This window comes from Notolabrus celidotus, chromosome 16, assembly GCF_009762535.1.
Source record: "Notolabrus celidotus isolate fNotCel1 chromosome 16, fNotCel1.pri, whole genome shotgun sequence".
NCBI lineage: Eukaryota > Metazoa > Chordata > Actinopteri > Labriformes > Labridae > Notolabrus > Notolabrus celidotus.
In genome coordinates, this window is record NC_048287.1 from 16,980,418 (window position 1) to 17,004,753 (window position 24,336).

General features: G+C 40.3%; 1 protein-coding gene and 2 long non-coding RNA genes across 3 annotated transcripts in view; 2 read left to right on the forward strand and 1 right to left on the reverse strand.

Annotated features, from left to right (window-relative positions):
* LOC117828271 overlaps positions 1 to 24,336 on the forward strand; it is a 148,086-nt gene that overhangs the window by 6,737 nt on the left and 117,013 nt on the right. The gene's annotated exons all lie outside the window — the stretch shown is intronic.
* runx1t1 (RUNX1 partner transcriptional co-repressor 1) overlaps positions 6,565 to 24,336 on the reverse strand; it is a 65,532-nt gene continuing 47,760 nt past the window's right edge. Inside the window, exons 5-12 of the mRNA XM_034705310.1 lie at positions 22,351 to 22,532; positions 17,877 to 18,134; positions 17,055 to 17,145; positions 16,347 to 16,542; positions 14,932 to 15,000; positions 12,768 to 12,958; positions 11,367 to 11,506; positions 6,565 to 11,334 (exon numbers count right to left, since the gene is read on the reverse strand). Coding sequence (XP_034561201.1) covers positions 11,187 to 11,334; positions 11,367 to 11,506; positions 12,768 to 12,958; positions 14,932 to 15,000; positions 16,347 to 16,542; positions 17,055 to 17,145; positions 17,877 to 18,134; positions 22,351 to 22,532 — 1,275 coding nt within the window. The 3' untranslated portion in view covers positions 6,565 to 11,186. The remainder of the gene's footprint in view (positions 11,335 to 11,366; positions 11,507 to 12,767; positions 12,959 to 14,931; positions 15,001 to 16,346; positions 16,543 to 17,054; positions 17,146 to 17,876; positions 18,135 to 22,350; positions 22,533 to 24,336) is intronic.
* LOC117828272 lies at positions 20,811 to 23,499 on the forward strand. The gene is made up of 3 exons (XR_004634374.1): positions 20,811 to 20,895; positions 21,168 to 21,272; positions 22,057 to 23,499. It is a non-coding gene; the product is annotated as an uncharacterized LOC117828272 (long non-coding RNA).

Consider the following 24,336-nt stretch of genomic DNA (forward strand, 5'->3'; position numbering starts at 1 on the left):
TCCTTAAAAAGAAACTATCTCATTGATTACAAAAACAACTAAACCCATGTTGACAGTTGCTTTAATTCACTACTCTAATCACTGTAAATGTATGTTTTACTTGCATACATAAACAGCACGGTTAAGGTTAGACTTAGATTTATGGCCTAATTAATCCCCGATCAAACTAACTGGAAGATAAAATACGATTTCCTTACCATCCATCTGCTGTAGGGTTTATACGAGGCTTCATGCGGAGTCTATAGGCTGAATCTACGTGGTATTTGAACGGTATAGGAAAGATCCACCAAGCAGGAAGCAATGGGGTTCAGGATGACTGATAGAGTGTGATGTCCCACTGTGTGTCATGGTAAACTGTTTTTGGATGTGATTTTGCTCAATGGTTTTAAGGTGGAAGAGAATTGCTTGTGGGAGGATATACAACAGAAGATAGATGCTCCAAAGTGACTCAAAAAATTCCTTTCTATCCCAATATGCTGGTCCTACATCCACACACACTTTTATCAGCACCATGTTGGTGTAGATACTGTATCTCAGCATGCCATCCATCATGTGGTGACGCCGCAGTTGGCAGCATACAGTGTGTTTGGCCTCGACTCCTCATTCAGTCCTCATTAGCCATCAATCACCTCCTCTCTACTGGCTGCCTGCATGGGAAGAGACCTCCTGACTTCATGTCCTAGCAAGATGTTCACTTTGGCACTTACACACCCACACATATACCCACACATATACACCCCCACACAAGATTGGAATGTATCCTCAGTGACCCCATGGAGTCAATGTCAAATATTATGGTTGAGAGAAATGCTAACTTACAAGCAGGTTGTGAGAATGCTTGCATTGTATATATTTTGCCTTGCAGTGCATATATTTTTAATTTTGATAGGCTCTCAGTCCCTAAATCTCCAAAGTGTTAGATTTTCCTTTACAGTTTAACTGTAATTTATTAGTGTGTAAAGCATGCATGTCCACCAAAAATACTACGGAACTTTCTTTATGTTCCTCTAGCTTGTAATTGTCTGTATTCATATCAAGGTGTTTCCACTGAGCATTGTTTCTTCAGAATTTGAAACTGTCAGAAGCTGCGTTTCTACCAAAAGCACCAGGGACTTTTTGTTCCAGCAGCTCTTCTCTTGGGAACTAAAAGATTCCTCAAGGTCATTGTTTTCTGCATCTCAGACTGTTGTGTTTTCTTTTTTGCTCAGGCTGATGAGAATTTGAAAATGTCAAATGTCTATGTTCCCACCAAAATAACAGAGAACTTTTTTCCTGAAGTCTCTTTTTCGGGACTTAAAGGTTCCCCCCGCTGTCATTTTACCGAGTTGTTTATACTGAAGTGTTTCTGGTGCACAGCTTGATGAGAATTTGAAAATGTCAAAACCTGTGTTTTTTCACTTGGGACTAGGACTTTTGATCAAGATGTTTTTACTGGGGAGACTAAAACGTTCCTTGAGTCCATTGTTGTTTGCGCTCCCACTGAACTGTTCATTGTGCACGTTTCAATGTGAATTTGAAAAGGAAAACCTGCATTTGCTCCATGAGCTTATTTTAAAGCAACTAGAAGGTTCTTCCTTTTCACACCAATGAACAGTGGTTACACGTGCTATTTTTATTAACCAATGTTTCGTCATAGCTACTAACAATAAGTGATTCAAGTATCAATTGCCATTTAGTATGAAGACCTTTCTTAATTAAAACAATGTATTACTCCCTATTTTAAGGGACAAGGTTTACTGATGTATACCAATGATGGGGGGATTGTAGTGGATTGTATCTCCCATAACCTGATGTTATTTGATCAGCTCATTTATCTACCGTAATTAATTAATTAGTTAATTATTAATTGTGAGTCTGTTTTGGGTACATTTTATTTGAATCAGGGAATGCTTTCGGATGGTATAATTGTGTCGGGACTGGTCTCATTAGGAAAATATCTTGTTGCGGGTGCTTAACACAGACACCAGCTGAGCAGTGAGAGGGGCACATAGATGGATGCAAAGGGAGAGGGAGATTGCACAAGATGAAATATTTACTGTAACCTGATGTTATTTAATAATCAACAGAGTAGAGTAGAGTAGAGTAGAGTAGAGTAGAGTAGAGCAGAGCAGAGCAGAGCAGAGTAGAGTAGAGTAGAGTAGAGTAGAGAAGAGAGTACCTGCAGCCAACGAATTACATGCCATTTTTTTTACAATTTAAGTTCACCGAGGGCCTGACTAAAGTAATATTAAAGTTATGTCTTTTACCAAATTAAAGTCCAGGACACATCTTGAAAATTATACTTAGATCCTGGTACCACCTTTGGATATGCACTGAATACCTTAAAATAACCTAGACCCATTAATATTTTTTGCAGTGAAAATGCAGCTGAAGAGGGTTCTAAAAAGCACTGCGAAAGGGCAGCATTTTCCTATTTGCAGGGAATTCAGAGCTTTTTTTATTGATGAAAGATATGGATTACCACCTTACTTCATATACATGTTAGTGTAAGATGGTATAGAAAACTTTATGACAAAAAAATCTTCCAGTTGGAAGCAAATTGTTTAATCAGAGATTGGGATAAAGGAACTAGCTTCCGCAGCATGTTAAACTTCAGCAAATATGTGCTCACAGCTTCCAAACATTTGTCTTTCACCACATTAAAACAGTTGTGTTTGCCTGTATATTCATGTGAGACAAGTGTGGCTTTTTCAAAAAGACGAACTACATGCTGGGTTACAGACTGAGAGGAAATGGAGGGGGGGCTGTGAAGTAAAGGAAAAAAGATTTTCTCTCCCAGTTGGACCCTCTTGGTGAGTTTTTGTTGTCCCTTGGGGTACATAAGAAAGCATAGAGCATTTTTTTTACCCTCACCTGCTGGGAGTGTATGGAGGCCATTACTTGACATTGATAGCTGCATGTTCTTTTGTCCTTGGCCTGTATATGCCACAGCTGACTACACTGAGGAGATGTTATGTTTGGGGCGTTCCTTACACTGCAGGCTACAGAGTGTATGTTGTGCAACTGCAAGTTTGTGTCTGATCTTCATTGTATGGTATCCCTTATTCTCTCCCTGTGGAATAGCCACTTTCCACAAATGCAACTCTTATGCTCAATTGTCTTGGGAATCAAAGTGTTTCACTCGGTCACAATTCCTTCTGTACATGTGTTTTGTCATATTCTTTCATCGGCTCATAAATCATTTTGAACTTTGATATTTGCAGGGGCGTTTTCAACAAATGCCACTGACACATGAAATCATTTCAGCCTCACATTCCCTGACTGCCTTGCTCTTTCCCTCATTCTCTCTGCCTCTATCTCAGTACGTTTCCTCCACACCTATCGCTTCTTCCAGCTCTTCTCATCCATCTCCAGCCTCTCTGTCCCTTTTTTTTACTATTTCCCTTTTCCTCTCCACTGTTATACTGTGTGTCTGAGAGAGAGGAAGAGAGGGGCAGATAGAGAGAGAGAGAGGCCTGACACATGGGCCCAGTTCCTTAATAATGTCATTCTGTGTGAATGCTATTAACAGATTACCCTTGGCCCAGGGCAGCGTAGCCATGTGCAGGAACTAGATAACCTTGTGTTCGGTAATTTAATATCAACACTTCCCCTCTTTTCTTACCACGCTTTACAACACACAAATACCCTGCTTGTCCCCTCCGGTCCTATTTCTTGAAGAGAGGGAGAGAGAGGGAGAAAGAGAGAGAGGGAGGATTACAAGATAGTGACTTCTTGAAGATGCCTTTCCTCCACTGAGAAGTGTGTCAAATCGTCCCTTGTCCACAGATGTGAGAAAATACATAAACAGGCTTATAGTGAAAATTCCATCAGATTTAAAGCAGTGAATTTAGCTCAGCGCAACATCAAAGGAGACGACCATCTTTTTAAAAAAAGCCCAAGATTTGGTAATATCCACCCCCCCTACCCACCCTTCCAGTCTTTCTCCTTGTGGGCTATCTAACATTTACCACACATCAGGCCGATGTGAACAGCGCAGAGGAAATTTCGTGTCACACAGTTTGATTCTGCCAGAGTGGTTGAGAAGGAGAGAGAGAGATGTACCACTTAAAGGAGCAAATCCCATGCTCTATCCCCCACAAACTGAATCAGAATCCAGCCTTAGCCACTATATCACACTTCGTCGTGCTGCTGCTCTTCTTCTTCTTCCCCGTCGCCCAGTGAGCCAAGCAGGAGCGAGTGAGAAAGGGCCAGACGGCATGGCCCTATCACTCACCGGCACTCTCTCACACCAGCATTACCACGCCTTTATCTCATCTCCCGCAGCCCTGCACGGCCAGCCGTCTCTTGGTCCTCCAGGCTACTTTACTAATAACCTCCTCCTTATCAGCCGCCGTGCACCTCTGCCTGTGATCAAAGAGCCAATTAATGGAGCGGGGAAAGGTGAAGCATTCAAATAATGGAGACAGCTGTTTTTCTCTGTTTGAGAAAATCCATTTTGTATTGTTATCGGCTCCAAGCAGCCCCCCCTCCTCCCCGACCAGTGCTTAATTCAAGTCGCTGTCTGCTTCTGCCTGGCTTGATAAGAGAGAGCAAGAGAAGACAGGGAAGAGAGAGAGAGAGAGAGAGAGAGAGAGAGAGAGAGAGAGAGAGAGAGAGAGAGAGAGAGAGAGAGAGAGAGAGAGAGAGAGAGAGAGAGAGAGAGAGAGAGAGAGAGAGAGAGAGAGAGAGAGAGAGAGAGAGAGAGAGAGGAGAGAGAGAGGAAAAGGGCCCAGTCACAATGAACTTTATGTAGAAGAGTGTGGCAGAAATATCACTGCAGTCCAACTCATCCCTGAGCTTTATCGTCTCTAAAGTGGTTCAACACAAAGATAAAGATGGCTGGGGGAGGGGGCTCATATAAAGCAGAGCTGATGAGCTGCTTTGTGGCTTCTCTGCCATCGGTTATGAAAGGAAGCAGTTGATCAGAGCTCTTTGAGGTCAAATACATTATGTTCAGGCAAAACCTGGGGTTAGTCAGGGGTTAATTGTACCAGGAAGTGCCATCTCCCATTGGCCAGGTAACCCAAAACAAAGAGATAATGGTTAATATGGCAGAAATGTGTGTGTGTGAACTGAACACTAAGTTGAAATAAGCATGTATCTTTTTGTATGTGTAGTGATTGCAGTGATAGAAGTGAGATTTAAGGTGCAGGGGATGTTACCTGTAGTCATATCTAAACAGCTGGTTGTAACATATATCACTCGCTCTAATTTTCCAACAGGTTGGTTGCCATGCTATTGTTAAACTAAGAGTGGCCTGAGCTAAGTAGACTGAGTTTATAAGACACCTTTCTGCATCTAACCCACACAGGTTTGCCTGTCCATAAAGAGCAAATGGTGTGCCCCATGTACAGAGGCTGTTGTTCTTGAAGCAGGCGGCCCGAGTTTGATTCCAAACAGTGGCCCTTTGCCATGTCATTCTCCACTCTCTCCCCCCAGTTCTCAACACTATCTGCTGTCCGATCCTCTTGATGCAGGCATAAAAACCCCAATTATACAATTTTAAAGTGGTTTACAGCTAACCAGATGTGTTCAGGGAATTTGAGGACATCAAAAGATGTATTTTAGAGTCATTGAGCATTCAGTTACTGCACCTGCAAGTTCACATAAACACAGGGAATAGCATTTATTTCATGGCCTCAGCAAAACTTAATGTGTGGCTTTAGAAAATTGAAATGCTGGAAAAAAATTAAGTCCTGTGTCTAAAACCCAAATTTTTCTTTACTGGACCAATCCTTCAATCATACAGTTAAACTGGCTTTAACTGGAATCATCTGATCTAGACTGCATCTCATCTCTTAAGTATGGAACAATATCTTTATGGGTTGTGGTTTGAGCTGTATCTGATGCAGCACATATTGTGGTTAGTGTGAGAGGATGGGAGAAACAGACAGTCAGCCACAGGAAATAAAGAAGTCATGGGAAAGAGAAATAAGACAACCACAATTATTCTTATACAACATCAGTGATTACTGTAAAAGCTTGTCAGTAATGTCTGGATGTTTCAGAGTAAAGTGTGATGGCTAACTTACTGTTAAGTTTTGAACTTGGAAATATTCGGTTGTACCATGCCCTCATATGTAATAAATCCCAGCAATATAAACTAAAACCCACATGTAAGACTATATTCCAAAACTTTGAATGTCATTTCAGATTTCTGTGACGCCAATCTTAAAAAGTGCTCGGTTTCCAAATTTTTACCATTTGTAAATAATGTTTGCTTTGAGGCCAAATGTATGGGAATAGATGTGCCTGGCAGTCAAACTCTGCATTTGCAGTGTTCATGACCATCATAAGTTTTTCCACCTAAACTGTCTGGATGTCCACTCCACAGCACCACCAGCTGAATGGAACTGAATGGGAAGAAATTGTAAGAGAATAAGCCATCACAAACTCCTTTGTATATTTGTAATAGGCTCTCCATTAAAATAATGCATGTTCAAGCTGAGAGTATCAGCATCACTAAAGCTCCTCCTCCTAAGTGTGAGTGGTACTGAGTAGTAGTGGGTAAACTGGTGTTTATTTGGACTATCTAGCTATTCTTGCAACTGCACTGAAAGAACATGAGTCAGAATCTCTGAGGCAGGTATTAACATATTTATTACACCGTTAAGAGAACAACAATACCAGAATTATACTGCAAAGTTTCACAGACTGACAGACCATAGTTTACAGCCCAAAAAAAGAATAAAAAAGAAACAAAAAGAAAAAAAATCAACAAGAAACCACAGTTCTGACATAGTAGACTGGAAAGCTCTCTAGAGGACACTGACCCTAGGCGATGGACAGACCGCCCAGTGTCAGCCTACCACTAACCTGTGGTTTTCATGTCTCAATTAAGTATTGCACAACAATTTCAAATCATTTGAGCTCTTTTTTTCACAATAAATTTTCTCAAGAGAACACAAAAAAGAAGCCCTCCCACCCCTGAAGTATAACTCACTCCCCCAAGGTTAATGCTACGGCCTTTGATAAGAAGGAAATTTAAATAAAACTTCCCCCATTATAAAAAGAACAGGCATGCCTAGATCCATAGCCTTTTTTTAAATTTACAAGCTCTGCCTTGAGTTTCCCCCCTTTCTGAATATACCCTAGCTGACAAGAGACAAGCACCTCTGCTTGTCTTTACAACAGAGAAGAGGGAAAAAAGGAGGAGGGGAAAGAGGAGAGACACAACATTTCTTATCTGTGACCTTAGTTTGTATCGCGATGTAGGAATCGACAACACTTTTCTTTAAAATTAGCACAATTTTTTAAAATCTGTTCAAACAATTCAAACTCTTGATGTACTCTACAAACGCTACAGGCATAAAGGAACATAACAAAAGTTTTTTTTTCTCATTTCTATTCATTTATGTTTCATTTATTTATGAGGTCTGCATTGTTACCAAGTAGTGATATGGTTTTGCAGCTGTATGAGCTTCGACTTTGGGATTTTTATTTTCCTGTTCTCTTGTGCCCATTTGGTTTATACTAGACCAGTATCAGCGCCGCGACTGATGCTCTTATCGTGCTGTAAGAGGTAGAGTGAGACTTGTTTGCCACCGAGGAATTTGTAGCAAAACACACATAGAGGAGGGAAGAAAGAAAAATAGAGCTTCTCAAAAAATCATTCACCACATTCACAAGGCGGCCATTTTCCTCTGATGTTACGCTCCTGGTAACATCCTCTTTTAATGTTCTGCTGCTGTGCTACAGTTTTGCAAGTCATATTAACGTACAAGTCTGACAAATTATTTCCATTTTACTGCTTTTTGATTAATCAGGGACAATAAAAAGCTAAAACCTGGAGGGACATCAGGCCATATTTATAGTTAGTTATAGTTATATAGTTATAGTTAGGCAACTTATTACACAACAACTAACCATATAATCAAACTAGCTTACATATGGTAGTGTTACAGAGTACAATAGAAAAGATGCAATTTCCTAGCTAAAGTGAATGTTAGCTAATTGACAGTGGTTAGGAATTGGTAGAAAGCTATCACTTGCTGTTGTGACTCAGCACTTGTCACCTTGCATACAGCCACTTGCTAACTTAAATTAGCTTTAGCTTGCTAACATTATGGATATCAGGCTTTCCCTGTTTTATCTCCCAAAACTTTCAGTTAGCTTAGAAGTGTGTGAATGCTGATGTAAGCTTTTGTCTAATTGTGTGAGTTCTCAAATATGGTGTCTGACTTGAAATACAACCAACTGTCTCTCAAAAGTATGTCTTTTTAGATGTTAGTCAATCAAGAAGCAGTGAAATTAAACAGATTTGTCAGATTCTTTTTTCCCATACCTCTAAAATACCTCAAACACATTAATACAACGTTACATTACTTAAGCTTCTCACCTTGATCGTAACATCAGAGGATAGTGGCCAAACCATGAATGTGGTGGATTGAGCGATAATGTTTGTCGTAGTTTTTTTAATGTTTTATTTTTTAAATCCAGGTTTCGCCCTTATATTGATGAACACACATGTAATTGTTGTATACTTTCAAATACACTAGTGTTAAAACAGCTTGGCTGTTTCTTCACAGCTTCTGAGGAGTTGCTAGTCGGGTGTCAGACACCTTTTTGGATTGTTTAACCCTTTAGTCAAGAATGCAGATGTGTTTTTTTTTATTTAGACAAGAAAGGGAGAGATGAGGAAGTACAGAGGGAGCAAACAGCCCAGAACCTTGGTGGGCCTGCACATGATCCTTGAGGTCAGAATTTGTAACGCGCGTCTGTGTAGCACCAAGGTGTTTGGGGTGAAGAGCCTTTGTGTGCGTCAGGGTAAGTGCTCCTTTACTGTGAATGAGAGGTTTGCTTGAGTGAAGATGAAGGCTTACAAAAAAGCTGCACATGATTATCTATTCCAACAGAAGTAATGACTTACATGGATTTACCAAATATAAAAAAGAAACTGCACACCAATTGGTGTGAAAGCTCCGTCTACCATTCATCTCTTAAAAAAATGAAGAACTTAACAACTTGAAGCTCAAATCAGCACTAAATCTGACCTTTGCGTAATGAAAAATATACTCACAAAAATGTTTCAGAAATCGTCTTCAAATGGTATGAGAAGTCATTAGCGTTAATGTCACAATATTATTGCTCCAGTTAAAATGTAGCACTGCAGTGAAATGGTCGTTATGTTTTTATCACACCTTATTTCACAATGTAAGATGAGTGCCATTTGATCCAGTAGAATAAAAACAATGTAAAATGACTTTTGTATGACACTGAAAATGGATTTGCTCCATGTATGTGTGAAGAAAACCAGCATAAATACATAAACAACTAAATGTGGACAAACCTCTTTTGAAAATAGTTTAAAATCAGGATTTTGGTCCTTGGTGTCAGTCTTTGGCTGTTTTTGGTGTATTTTTTGTTTATCTCTTGTGTTAATACTGTGTGTTACCTGGTGCTTTGCAGTGTTAAGCTGTCAATTGGAGTCTGCACCTCTGCATTTGGAAAGTTAGTTTGTTAGAATATTTTTTTTGTAGTTTTTTCCCTTTTTTTGGTTGTTTTTAACTTTTTCTAAAAATAACAGATATGTAACAAATTTTCAGTAATGTGCATGCACTGTCTGTAACTATTTAAAATCATGTTATGGCTGCTGTTAACATGTTGAGAAGAAAACAAAAAAAAGTATGGGTTTGGTGATTACATTTTCCAACTTCCCCCATCCCAAATAATGTAAAACCAGATGCTATCACTACATACAAAATGGTTGATGAATCATGGCTCTATACTGACAACACAAGAATGCTGAAAAGAAGCATGCCGAAACGTCTGTGACAGTGCAAATACATTTATGTATGACCCTTGTACGAAACATTTAGGGTTAGCATTCCGCGCAACATGCTAGCTCTCAGAAAAGATCTGGGTCGGACTCGAGTAGCAGCTCTGAGATATAGCTTGTGTCTTTTCTTGATGATGAAGGGAAGTCAAACTGAAAGAACTACAAGGGATCTACCACATACACAGAATAGAAAAGCAGCTTGGTAAAAAGATAACACTTCTTTTTTTCTCTTTTTGCAACCAGCTAGAGAAAGAGAGAGAGAGAGAGTTATGATGGACTTGGAGTTGTGACAGGTTAAAGTACTATGCATTGTCACAATTGTCCAACACATATACATAAATAACCATTGGTGACACCACAGGACAGAAGTCTTTAACACCATGACATCTACAGAAAAAGAATAAGAGCATGAAGAATAATGATAATGTTCAATTTAGTCGCAGAGCTGTTGTCATGCTGATTTGACAGTCTCACCGATGTGATGACGACTTCACGTCCTGTTTGAGAGCATCTGTAGACCCACCAAGTATTCACCTGCGAATTGTAGTCAGTACATTCTCCACATGTGCAGTGGGCAAAGTTTTGTATCTCGTCCAAGAATTCTTCTTTTACATCCTTCAGGGAGACGGATTTGTATTTCCCAGCCCACTGACCTGGATATTATTACAAGTGAGAGGGAAATAGCATTGGCTGAACAGCTGGCTCCGTTTGCAATCTGCTGCACATCTGCCCGTTTGATGGCGGTCTGTGGGCCAGAGATTCAGTCCATCCCTGTCCACTCTCCAGGCAGCAAACTTGTTTATCCATCCATCCGTTGGCGTGTCTTTCAGCGTATCAAAATGTGTCTTTCCTTAGAGTATTGATGACTTTAGGCCGCTCTCCTAGCTAGATTTGATCCCTTGGTATGCTGTTTGGTAAAGTGAGGTTGCCAAGTCTCATGTTTCTGGTACAGGAAGGAAATTAGCACTATTTCAAGGATGGAAACAAAAAAACATTTTAAAAAGGGGAGGTCAGATACTTGTCTTCAGTTCATGTCTACCTCTGCTCAGTCTCTTGATATTTACAGTGAAAAATAAGATAAGCTACAATGACAACACATTAACAACAACAGTCACGACGAAAAACGGACACAAGAATAGCAAGTGTAGCGATAAAAGGATGTCAATATTTAAATTCATTCATTCAAAACAAAGAATATCTTTGTGTTTCTTTAAAGTCATGGCAAGTCAATATGACCTGATTATGGACCTCCTCCTCTTCCTTCAATGACTACGCTGCAAGATAGACACAAGCATTGCCGTCTTTTCCTGTTAGCCATGTTAGCTTAGCATCTTTGCAAGGCAATGTAGACAGTCATGCTGTTAGTGGGGTTGGGGGCTGGTTGTTAAGCCCAGAGGCATTATCCTCCTTCCGCTGTGTGAGTCTCTTAGCGCGTTGAGCCATCCAGGGCAGAGGAGGAAGGGGTGCTGGGGGTGGAGGAGCGAGGCGTAGCAGCAGGCGGGGTAGCAGCCGGACTCCCAGTCCCGCTGCTTGGGGTGCAGGCAGAGGAGCTGATGGGGGCAGGGGTTTCTGACCCGGCACCCCTCCCTGCTGCTGGCTGGCTTGCTGCTGCTGGGCCTGGAGGGTCTGACCGCAGACGTGGTGGTGCTTCTCCCAGTCCTTATGCTGGCAAAAAGAGCCACAGTAGCGCGCCGTGTTGCAGCCACTGCAGGTCTCACTAGCTTTGCGGCCACAGTTCCAGCAGCTCTGACAGACCGAAAGAGACAAAGGTAACTAAGACGAAATAATACAACAAGATAATGTACAAGAGATATCCATTTGGCCTGTGAAGATGTTAAAACTGTTGACAAGCCTTCCATTTTAACTTTAATTTACGCCTCAATAAACACTAAAATATATCGATGTTCATGTTAGCAAAGTGCTACATCAAGTAGAGAACCATAAACAACATGAAGATTAAAAAAGGTATCAGCACACCACTCTGCCCATTTTCAGAACTACTCTCTCCTTTATAACTCTTAAGCTTAAAACAAACCACAAACACATCAAGAACCCATCTCTGATTACACTTAGGGCCTCTTATTTTTATATATAGGAAACCGTAGGGAGAGCATGTCAGGGCGGCTGCATATCCACAGGAAACAGGAGAACAATGTTGCAAACAGCGTCTGAAAGTTCTCCTTTGGGGCGCTTCCCTCTCATAAACATCACTCCTGCAATTAATGACAGATGTGGGCCATATTTCCCCCCTCACTTAACTGATTAAACATCAAGGTCTCAAATGGTGATTAGCAAATTATAAAGCTACCTTCCCTTATTTTCTCTCAGCTGAATCACCTTTCCAAACAGGGAAGCTACTCTGTGGGTAAAAATAAAGAGGAAAGGGAGGTTAATGGATGCTTGATTGACCTTGTTTTTGTTTATTTTGCTGTTGCTCTCACTATCTCCTATCTATCACTATGAAATGACTTATATTTGCAGGGCAACTTTTAAAGTTGTGAATATTAAGCAACCTCTTTGATATTTGTAAGATAATGTACAAGGACTTTCTTTAACAAAATCACTGATAAAATACAAAAGAAACCACTTTGCAAGATAAGATCCTATTATCTGTATGATTTAGGAGTAATTTATTCTATTTGCATACAGGCACAGATACAGAGGGTTCTCCCCATTCTCTGCGTTCATTACATTCGTATTACTGCATCTTTGCTGGAAGCTCACAGATACAGACCAAGTAATGCAGCGCCGCTGGAAATTGTGGGGCAGTGTTGAGCAGTGTAGCCGACACTTCTGGCCACACCAGAAACTCATGATGAAGAATTATTTGGATGCTTGCCAACAGTCTGTCTTATTCATGTCTTACTTGTGGCCTCACAGATCATCACTGTCTACTGCTGCCTCCAATTCTTTCTTTATGACGTAACTATTAATTTCGGATCAGGACGGCAGTTTCTGTGATTCAGGGATATTGATATTTGCTGGATTTAACTCTGTATGTCTTTACCTCGCTGGAGTCTTCTTGTTGATTAATTATGGAGAGAGCGTCCTCAGCCGCCTGCCTCTTGGCCTCCGCTACCGTACGCTCCATCTTAGCACGCTCTGTGCTGATCATCTCGTGAGCCTTGCGCTCTGCCTCTGTCACAGCCTTCTGTAGCTCTGACATGGCTTGACGCTTCACCTCATTCACTGCCTCTTCTGGAAAGTGTGAGACAGAGGAAGTCAAGCCCCCTGTACCTGCAATACAGTGCGCGTTATATCATCTGGGCATGTGAAGATGAATTACAGTTAGTACATTTGGATAACAACATTTCTGTTCTGCATGCAAACATTACAGACACCAAAGGAAGACAACTGAGAAGAATACAGTGGTTTTAATCAAGGATCTTTTGTGTGGAGTGCATCTACAGATAAAGACTGAAAAGATCTGAGCAAAAACAAAAAGTCTTTTGATTTAAAACATTCTCAAGACGACAGCATGGGCCAGTTAATACCAGGGGATCACTCAAGAAACCTGCTTTTGGTGTTATTTTATATTTGTTTTGTGGTATGAACAACCTTGCCGCACGGGTGTTAAACGTTGGAATTCCAACCAATCGTCAAAGCAAAAGGAGGGCTTTTTTGTTTGCTCCCATCAAGTCTGTAACTTGACTAATTGTGTATGCAAATCAGGCAATTTATATTTAAATTATGCATTTCCATTGTGATCCCAGAGGCCCATGTGGTGAGGGGAAGTGGGAAACCAGTAGGACACTGTGCAAGGTGCTTGAATATTTATCACCAACTGTAAACATTTTGCTCATTTCAAACAGATGCATTCAGCACCACACTCCATTGTGTTAAAAATCCTATTTTGCAATCCTCCCTGGGTCACATTTAGATCAGTCTCTCCTCAGCCTGAATATATGCAACTGAAGTGAAAAGGATTTAACGAACACTGGGAGGAATGCAGAGAGAATGAAAAATAGCAGGCATCATCTATCCAATAGAAAAGATGGTTATGGATTTTTGTCTGACAAACATGCTTTGCTTTATTCAATTTTCTTTGTACACATTACATTTATATTACACATGTAAGCTCTGTATTCAATATCAGACAAAATACCAGCTTTCATTAAGACAGACACATTTTCTCTGCATCCTGTTTGCAATAAGTTTTTAAACCTGGGTGGTTTTGTCTTTAACCTACTGTTTGGCCTGAAGTCATGGAAATTGCCCTGGTGCTGTGTGATATGCGCCTTGTGCATGGAATTGTGATTACACACCAAATGCTTTAGATGGAAGATCGATCAAAGCTGGCAAGGGAGGAGAGTACTGGAAAGCAGGCAGAGTCCCCGATGGTGATACTCAATTCAATTTAAATGCATATTACTTGTTCTGAGTATCTCACACATCATGCTTGGTCAAGCAAGGGGACAATTTCTTTTCTCCAAGGGGTTTAAAAAGCAGATATACTGTATCACTGACACTGAATACAAAGTGGATTCTGTGAGTGTTTCACCCTCAGTGGAAAATTCTTCCAGTTTTTCAAGAGTGATAATGGTGATTACAGCCACGCTCAAGAGTTAAAGAATGCTGTTTGTGTATGCTTAAAATGTAATGGGAACTAATGCAAACTGTTAAAGCAACAAAATAGTTTCAATACTTGATTTTAACTGGATCTGCAAATTCCCCTCTTCAATTTTACAACACTTTGGTTAAAATAGAATAGCTGTGATGTCTGCTGCTGCACTGATTACAAAAGTGCCAAAAAGCAACAAGACACTGAGTCTTTCTACTGTAGTTTTAACAACAAAACCACTGGAGCAGCTGTAAAAGCCATTTATGTCCTTTTTGCCTGGTGCAATAATATTGTTTTACGACCTGACATCATACTTGGAGTGTGCAAAGCGTGGTGGTGAAACTTTTAACTTCCTACTGTATCACATATAAAAGATTTTCCAAGGGCAGCCTGACAAATTAATTCAACTCAACAGGGGAGATAGTCTTAGACAGCAGACTACATCAAGATGAGCGGGGAGAATGGGGTTTAAAGGAGCACTTCTCATTCACTTTTAGCCTAGAGTCATATGGGTGAAAAAGATGGCCTTGATTCTTACAAAACAAAATGTCCAAGAAACTGCAGAGAGACGTAGAGAAAGACAGAGTGTGTGAGTATGTGGCAGGCTCACCAGCTTTTTTCCAGATCTCTTCAGGGACGTAGCCAGACACAGGCCGGTGCAGCAGCTCCCTGTGAATTTCTGGGTAGACACAAAGGCACAGGCATGGTAATTAGAGATCTGTCAAAGTTTCACAAAGTTCATGAGTTTTAGCGCAAAACAGCATACTAACAGTGAGCACTGACCTAATGGGATTTTAATGTTGAAATTTGGTTGAAAAATTGTTGAAATCAGGAACATCTTAGACCTCATTTTAACCATTTTTCAAATGATCAAAATCCAACTTTTTTTATTTTGACAACACTCAGTTTTCAGATGTTGCTGAAATCCTGTCCATGCAAAAAGCATAATTTCAATGCATTTAAGTTTTCAAACAAAAATGATGAGTACTTCACTTCATCTGCCATGTGACGTTCATGAAAAAAACAGAGACATCGTAAAGGGAGCAGTTTTAACTATTCTCCACAGTAAAGGAAAAAGACTGCGAGTGCTTTGGCAAATGAGCTGCGTAACCTTGACTATGACGGCAGAAAGACCCTTCAGTGAGTTAATATGTGATGACCCAAGACCGTCTTTATAACTTGGTGGCTTACAGTGATGAGTGCTAGATTAGCATGCAGACATCTTGTGTCCATTACCAAGGTGTGCACATGAGTTTTCAGAAGGTGATTATGACAGCCTGCTATCCTTCAAAATTTATTCAGCTGCTAAGTGGAAATTGCCTTTAAATGTGTGTCAATTTGTGATGAACCTTGTAACATCCTAGTGAGTAAAAGTGATGCATTATCTTATAAGACACAAACTTAGCCAATGTTTATACAGAGCTTGAGGACTATATAATTGTCTAGAATCAATACGTTCATGTTCTATGGGTCCATTTGCGGTATGTACAACATAAACAGCAGAGGACCAAGAATTAAACCCTGGGGAACGCCACATTCAATGCCAGCATTTCTGGACGCAAAACTGTGAGTTTCTAAGTTTAAAAATGTTCTATGTATACAAAAATAAATTGCATCAATTTACTGTAAGACAGAACAAGTCAGTGATAGGAGATTTTATAACAGTAAATAGTTATTTATAGTGTTGTCAAAGCTGGGCCTCTGTGTTTAGAAAACTGCAGATTTAGAAAGCTAAAATAAAGAAGTTACAAGGTAGCATTTAGATTAATACCATGTTCAAAATGACACTTTGAAAAGATTTGAAGAAAAGTATTTGAAAAAATGTTTTATTATTATGAAGGCAGTGGGAAACCATTGTTAGTGGAGAAACCAGTGAACACATGTAGTCCAGCAGTTAAAACAATACTAAGAGGCCCTGACAGAAAAGTAATGATACAACTCATCTCTTTACAGTTATAAACATACTAATAGTAATGGCTCTTTACTCTGCCCATAAAGTCAAACGAAGTGCGAGTGACCCCTCACCTGGAGTTGCGTTTTCCTGTGCTGCTGGGCTCTGCTGCCTTGACTGCCCGCTGGCGCCCCCCTTTTTCAGCTCTTCAGCATCGCTGTATCGTCGGATCCAGTAGTTGAGCTCCTCCCGGTCTGCCTCCTGACACCGCCGCAGTACTGTCAGTGAGCGCCTTGTTTTCTCCACCATGTCCATGATGCAGTTCAACAGCTGGGGGGGACAGGGAGGGGGCAAGGCGCTGAGTTTACACATACACTTATACTGATTGATTTAAATCCAGAAATCCAGTGTAATGCAGAAGTATGGGATCCCAAGTTGAAGCTAACATTTGTCATGGTTATTTTTATACGGTATATTACTGCTATGTTCATCTTTTAAAGTGGAGTTTGGTAGTGAAACAGCAGGTGCATATTATGGAAACATTCTTGCTTACAAAATCACTGAATAAGTAATGTTTTTGTGCTTAAATTATGTTATGAGTTAACAGTTGTAACAGGCTGTGACATTTGATAAAGCTTGAACATGCAAAAAAAAGGATACAGCTTCAAACTATCTGCAAACTATCAAACTAAACTTATTTTTATTCACAATGTTTACAAAACAGGTACATTTGTATCTTGTTTTGCATATGCTTACTAAAATGAGCACTTGTAGTACATCTCTTACTTACATAGACAGAACTGAAAGGTAAAGTAATAAAAAAATGTTATTACTTTTCTTACATGGTCAAGGTGCTTCCACTCCTCCGCCCACTCTCTGTCTGTCAGCCTGTGGTCAATCACTTCCTCCTGCCTGGTCCCAGTATGCATACCTGTAAGAAAAAAAAGAGGGCAGACAGACAGATAGAAAGACAAACACAGTAAGTCAGTGTGATACACAGGATCAATGTAGTCTATCATCATTTCTTTACCCTCCTTTTGATCCATCTCTCATTTAGTCCCTGGTTAAGGTGCTCCTGCCATCCATTTCTTTCCCCTCCCTCCTCGCTCCCCCTTCTTTTTGCTGTCTCCATCTCTCTCTCCCACCCTGAGGCCAGGACTCAAAAAATGACTGAGCTTCTAGTCCAATAAACATCCATCACAGGGCGAGACATGGTAAATGTCTCTCCTATTTTTAGAGCTCGGGCAAAGTTGTCATTACAGCTTCATCAAGGCTGAGTCCGTGCAGAAAAATGTCTCTAATACAATGGTGCTGTGTCTAAATGTGCCATTTTGTGCACTCATACATCAGCTTTGTTTTGTGCCTTTCTGACTGTTTGTCTAGCAGCACAAAAAGGGATACTGACGTATTATCATTACTATAAACAATTATGGATCTCAGTGGTGTATAGAGCAACTCAAAAGCTTGAGAATGATGTAAAACTGCAGCAACTGTTGTAACTGTGTACCTTGGTGTATAAAAATCCTCTTTATGTGTCTCTTGGTTCTACTACAAAGTAAAAGATTTGACAGCATGCCATGGAGGGGATTGGTTCGTCTCCAACAATCTAAATATATGACATAACAACTTCTAACACCGCCATCTTTAACCTTGTCCTCACCGATAGCCTGGCTCTCTCCCGGATCTCCCGATGGTTGGAGGCGGGTGTCTGTAGGTGTCGCGGGTAGTGATGGGCGATTGCCATGTCGTCCAGCCTGTAGTGCTGAGGAGGGAGGGGGCCCGGATGGGGCAGGCCATTGGGTTGGTAGGAGATCCCATTGGAGGGGCTGAAGCGCTGGGCGGGGCTTATGGTGCAAGGTCGCTTGTTTGGGTGAACATCTGGGTGGAGGGAACCGTCTCGCTCGAAGCCATTCTCTTTGGTTCTAGGTGGAAAAAAGCAACAGATTTTGAGTTAGTAATTCAAGTTTTTCTTCCGGTGTCATTTTATTTGGTATTTATTTATTTTACATAAGAATTAGAGCTGTCAATGTTGATGCATGTATTACAATACTGTTACTGCTATGCTACGAATATGATCCCCTGCTTTTTTTTGTCCCTTTTTGCACAACATAGTTAAGCAGTGCTTCCGCTGTGATTAAAAATAACATCACTGTGCTTCTGAATGGGACATTTCACTTCAATAAACCCCAAGACTGCTCAGTTGACCAGCCAAAATCATTATGTACATTGTCTCAAACAGAATTAACATATTACCAAAGTACTCTGAGTTTGAGCTCCAACCTTTGAACCAAGAATTTAGGTGCAACCAGTCAGACTGCAAATCACCACAGACCAGTGAACGAAACTAAGTTAAAGAAGTTGAAGTCAGCATTGTGGAGAACTCTAAGGTTGCTCTCAGGTTGGCATGTTATGACCAGTGTCCACACTTTAAAGCTGTCCCTTTAAGTCATGGTTTCTGATCACACTGGCGTAACAGAACATTTTTTAATCAAGATCATAAATTACATTTCATTGCAATTATTTGATTCCCAAATCAATACACTAACTTGCTTGAAATGTTTCATATGGATTTAAAAACTGTTCTGAAATGCAAAAATATTAGAATTTTGAATGTGAGATTTAAAATTTGATTAATCATGATATACTGTTGAAATTGGATGAGTAATTCCAATTAAAATAATCAATCATTTGATGGCCCTAATAAGAAAATAAATGCAAAAAATTCAAGGCACTTAAAGAGAAGAAGGTGTATGGGTGTGATAGAAAGTAGCTTAAATGAGAACCATACCTAACCATACACAAACAATTATAAAGAGGGATACATTGTTATTCCACAAGGTTACTCACTAATGTTTGATTGAGAATTGCAATGGGATGTTTTATACAAAGAAAGACAGATATGTAGCCTGTCAAGTTTCAGCGTATGGTGAATTGTTTCACTCCACCAAGTTTAAATAGGAATCAATAGAAGAACAGATATGGGTGTAATTTTGCTGTTAGTACCTGAAATAAACAGATTCTTCCAATAAAATCCTGTCTGGCACATGGCAAAGACCTCTTAGAGGCACAATAAATTAAACATGAAAGACATAAAATAAAACTCAAGCACAGAGAGAAATCATTGTTTTTTAAATATATTTTTGAACCATCTGATTCAAAATGTGTTTGTTAGTTATTTCCTAAAACTTGAAACCTATCATCACAATAACAGTTTCACCATTTTGTGCTGCTTTTAATGACTGGAGCTAACCTGCTATCAAAAAAAGATGTGCCATGTATTCTTGCATTGAAAACACCTCCACACATACACCACTAAAGCCCAAACATGAACCCACACACCAATCACACACACAGATTCAAGTAGCTTTCAGGGGATCAGGTGGATTTTTGTTCGCCTGCTTCCAAAGATTAATGTGGCCAGGTGTGTTTGTGCGTGTGCATGCTTGCACATGTATGTGCGTGTGCATGCTTGCACATGTATGTGTGTGTTCACAGTTAAATCTTGCCAACCTCCCCCCACTATCTGCAATCCTCCACTCTCTTCTTTCTCTCCCTCTCCTCTTCCTCCCCTTCCCTCTCTCCGATGAACAGATTGAACTTCTTAATGAGCTGTTTTTATGGGCTCCTAATGCTCATCCACAGCTCTCCATATGCTCTTTCCCTCCATCCGTTCGTCTCTCACTGCCTCCCTCGACTCATCCATCCACCCCCCCAACCACACACACACACACACACACACACACACACACACACACACACACACACACACACACACACACACACAACCGCACTCTATCTCCCTTGCCTCCCTGCTGCAACAATGTTTTTATCTACAGGCTCACACACACACATTCTCAGGAATCTATGCTCCTTTAGATGTATGCATACAAAATATATACCTTTAATGTGGACACATGTTCAATTTAAACATATATTCCAATCCCTTGACCAATTAATACTTAACTTGTTATCTAATTGGTTCACTAAAGAAACATCTTCCACTAATAACACAAAGTTTCCAGGATCTGTAACGACTAACCATTCAAGTTTTGTTAGAAACTGGTTTAACTTCATTGCACTGTTATTGATCAGCATCCCCAAATAGGTAATAAAAACATACTTGTATTTCAGTTTTTTTTTCCTCAAGCAAAGAAATTTACAAGCCTCCTTTTAAGACTGTCACGGTCACATTAAAAGTCTTTCAGTGTTCAGGACAGCTTGTTCTCTCTGCTAGACGACTTTAATACTGAAAATCTCCCGTGTGTGTTGACTTGCATAGACAAAAGTAGAAGGTGTGATTGAGAACAGTATTTGTCTTTAAGATAATTACTCAGACCAGATTTCAGTGAGCTCCAATTATGTTGCATGGCATGAACAGCAGCACCACTACTTTAAAAGTGTGCTGGATTATGCGGACTCTATAATTCATGCCATTACAGCACAGGGTGTACTAACTTTGCTCTCCATGCTACATTGTTTTAATGTTGACCCCACAGTTTACACCATACATAAGTTTTTTTTTCACTTATGCATATTGTACAGCAAATTTCCTGTTCTTTTTCCTGCAGACTATGGTATTATTCAGGTTGCACTGATAGTGCATTGTTGTCTGTAATTAAGGATTCCTATTGAACTTCCAATATTCCGACACAGGGCTCCAATAAGCGGGAATACAGAGCAGAGGTAAGCAAAAACCAGAGGTGCTTAGCCAGCCGTATTGGTGCTGGAGCCTCATCTGTATGTGTTATCAGCCCATCTCCCCAGGCAGACACACACATACACACACTCCCACACAAACCTTAAGACATACAGTTGTGCATATGTGAACTATACTCCTACTTTCACACTGGATAGAAAATCATACACACGCACATTCACACATTCTTCCACTGAATACAGATGCCTACTTACTGTTCTCTCTCTTATATATTCTCTCTCTCTCACACATTTACAAGCGCACCTTTTCCCCTAAGCTCGCTCCCCCATGCACCAGACGGCCTGCAAATATGCAGGTATTACAGAAAAAGGCTGCCTATCTGACTGTTGGGGGAAAAAGAGAGGTGAGAAATATTAATATTGTGTTTGGCATTTTTGTCCCTCAGCAAATATGAAAAAGTACATTTTCCTCTCCCCTGTCTGTATTAAAAAAATGTAGACCCCTGGGGATTGCTCTTTATTCGAAAACCATGCTGCTATTGCACTTGCAGCAGAGGCTGGCGTAGGAAGCACAAACAGAGACGTTACTTACTTCTGTCAAAGATGTGCACATTTTAATACATTTATCAGAGGCTTGTTAGTCTCGTTTGTCTAATTCTGATACGTTTAATCCTTTTCCTGAGCTGCAAAAGTGTACTTTCAGATTTTTATGATACTTTTTGGTAACATCGCAACTCCACCACAAAATGTATTTACTCCATGGAGCTTGAAACGACCACAGTTTCCAATTGAAACCACACTCTTTGCTAATCTTGACGGATGTTGTGCTTCTTTTTGTTACTTTTGCAAAATACTTTTTGGACAGAGAAGTGCCCATTTTTACAGTGCACTGTCATGTCTTAGTGTTGGCCATTAGAGCAGGCATCATTTAGACATTACTAAATTCTGTGACATGTAATGGATGTAATTTAGCTGTCTTGTGAGGTTCAACAGATTCTGACAGAGACACACAGAATCTTAACTTAGGCATCAAAAATACTCATCCACAGTGGCAGATTCACACTTCTCGTAAGGCACAGATGTCTTTCTGCATTTTTTTTCTATACTCAGTGTGTGTCAACGTGTGTGTCTGTGTGTAGTCAGGTCTATTCCCCGCATCTCTTCCCTTCCTCTGTTCTGGCCCATTAGGAGCAGGAGCCAGCAGCTGAGATGTCCAACAGAGCACGTCATGAGGCCCGGTGGCGCACTGACAGACACTTTCCATACATACATTAACACATCACACGATTGCCTAGCATTGGCTCAGCCTGTGTCTGTGGAGTTTTGTATGTTCACTCGGATGCAGACAGACTCGCTGGGATTTATGCATGAGATCAAATAACAGAGGAGGAAAAAGACTCAGACGCTGTAATGCTCAGAGCTGGCAAGAATATACAATTAGTGCTGCGCTGCTGAGAAACAATCCAAGTCTGATTGACCCACCTGTCTGGTGTCCTTCTCTTGCCGTTCTCATTGACGTCCAGCAGGAGTTCGGAGGAGTCAACGGGAGAGGTGGTACTGGTGTCGAGGAGCAGCTGCTCATGCTGGGCAAGGTACTGAGCCGGGTTCTGCTTGGCCAGCCGGGCACAGTGCAGCAGCTCCCTCTGAAGGAGTGGCAGGTTGGCCTGTGAGGAAAGAGCACTGTATTTAAAACCTGAGCTAATGTTAGAAGCTACCAACAGTGTTTTGCTTTCTGACTTTGAAGAGAAGGAGGAATTTAAATATCAAAACTGCACTTTTGCTTTAAAATGAAAAGTCACACATTCAGTGAGTCGTTCCTCTTTTTAAGAGGATTGGTTTATAACCAAGCAACAACCTCCAGTAGTGTAAAAATAAGCTGTTGCAGAGGTGGAAAAAACTGCAGTCCTTGAGTGTCCACTTGAGACCGGCTCCAAAAGCCAAGGAAAGAGCTCATATTAAAATTCCAATTTTACAGCAGAACTAAACAGCCTGGTACAAAATATACTTCTGGTCTTCATATCTCATTTGCAGTGATTAAAGTTTTTGTTGTTTTTTCTAAAAAACATATCCATTTGGCTTATATTAAGCTAAGTATTATGCATAATTAGACGTGTTTAGAGGCACGGCTGAGTCAACAGACAGCTCGGCGAGCTACAGATGTTTGCTAAGTGGCTAGGTGGCTAGGCTAATTTCTCAACTCCATGTCTTTACCGTTTTTTTGATTAGCCAGAAGTTAGCTGGAATTAGTATTTCCAATATGGCGGCTGCCATCTTTACGCTTCATCACTTTTTTTCGGAAACTAATGGTTGATGTCACAGAGAATTGGTCCATGTTTTCCACAGTCTATATGTATAAGTGATGTCTTAAACAGAAATATCTTTTTTTAAAGATGTACATTTCAGATTTCAAATACAATTTTGCATGCATTGCTTTAATTTTAGTCTTGTCAGATTAAAGCACCTGTGAGGAATTTACAGGTGTTTGAGAAGTTTGAGTGGCTTTTGGCGCCCCCATTTGACAAAGTAGTACCTCTCATCACTTTGCTGTTTTCTGTACAGGTTTTGATTGTCTTTTTTTTCTGACAGAAATTTCATCCTTGCATTTGTGGCTCATACAGTGGCAACAGTCTGATTTTTAACTAAATAAAAACTCCTCATTGGAGCTCAAATTTGCTCAAAGAGAAAATATGTTGTCAGATTATTCAAGTCCTGCTTCTTGCCCTGTGGAAAGCACATTATGTTCTTTTTTACAACATAAGAGATCAATCATTGCTGCATTTCTTTGATGTAAACCAGACAAAGTTGTATATTATCTTACAACAAAAGCTTTTCTCTTTAAAATCACCACTGTGAGCTAACAAGAGATCCATTTCTTCCATGTCTTCAAACCCCTGTTTGCTCATTACCACTGAACCACCGCCACTTCCTGTGACCCAGAGTGCATTAACACCCAAGAAGTTTCTCTAAAGAAGATTTTTTTTTAAAGAAATAGCATAACAAGGGGTCTACTTTCTTGTGTGGAGTCACAGGGTCATGCAGGTATGTGCGCGTTGACTTCAAAGACATCTGATGGGGCGCGTTTTGGTGCAAGAAGATGAAAGTGTTGCATCAGGCAGGTTCAGACTGAAAGTGGGGGCTATTTTGGCAGGGTACATCACAGGAGCCTTTGGAGGGGCCATCTTTGTGAGTTTAAGGTCTGGTAATCTTTGTTTTGTCCTCAAGAACATAATCTTTCTCTAAGTCTCTTGCTTTGTTTGTTCTTTTCCTTCTTTTCCTTGTTTTATAATCTACAGGCTTTTTTATTCTCTTTCCCCCTTTCTCTACTTCAATCATTCATAAACGTACAAATTCGCTCTCATTTCTTCTAATCTTGATCTTGTCCCTGCCAAAATAGACAGATATACACTTGCAAAACAAAACCCTGATTTGTTAGGTGGTATTTATGTTTCATAATGGCACAAATCCCTC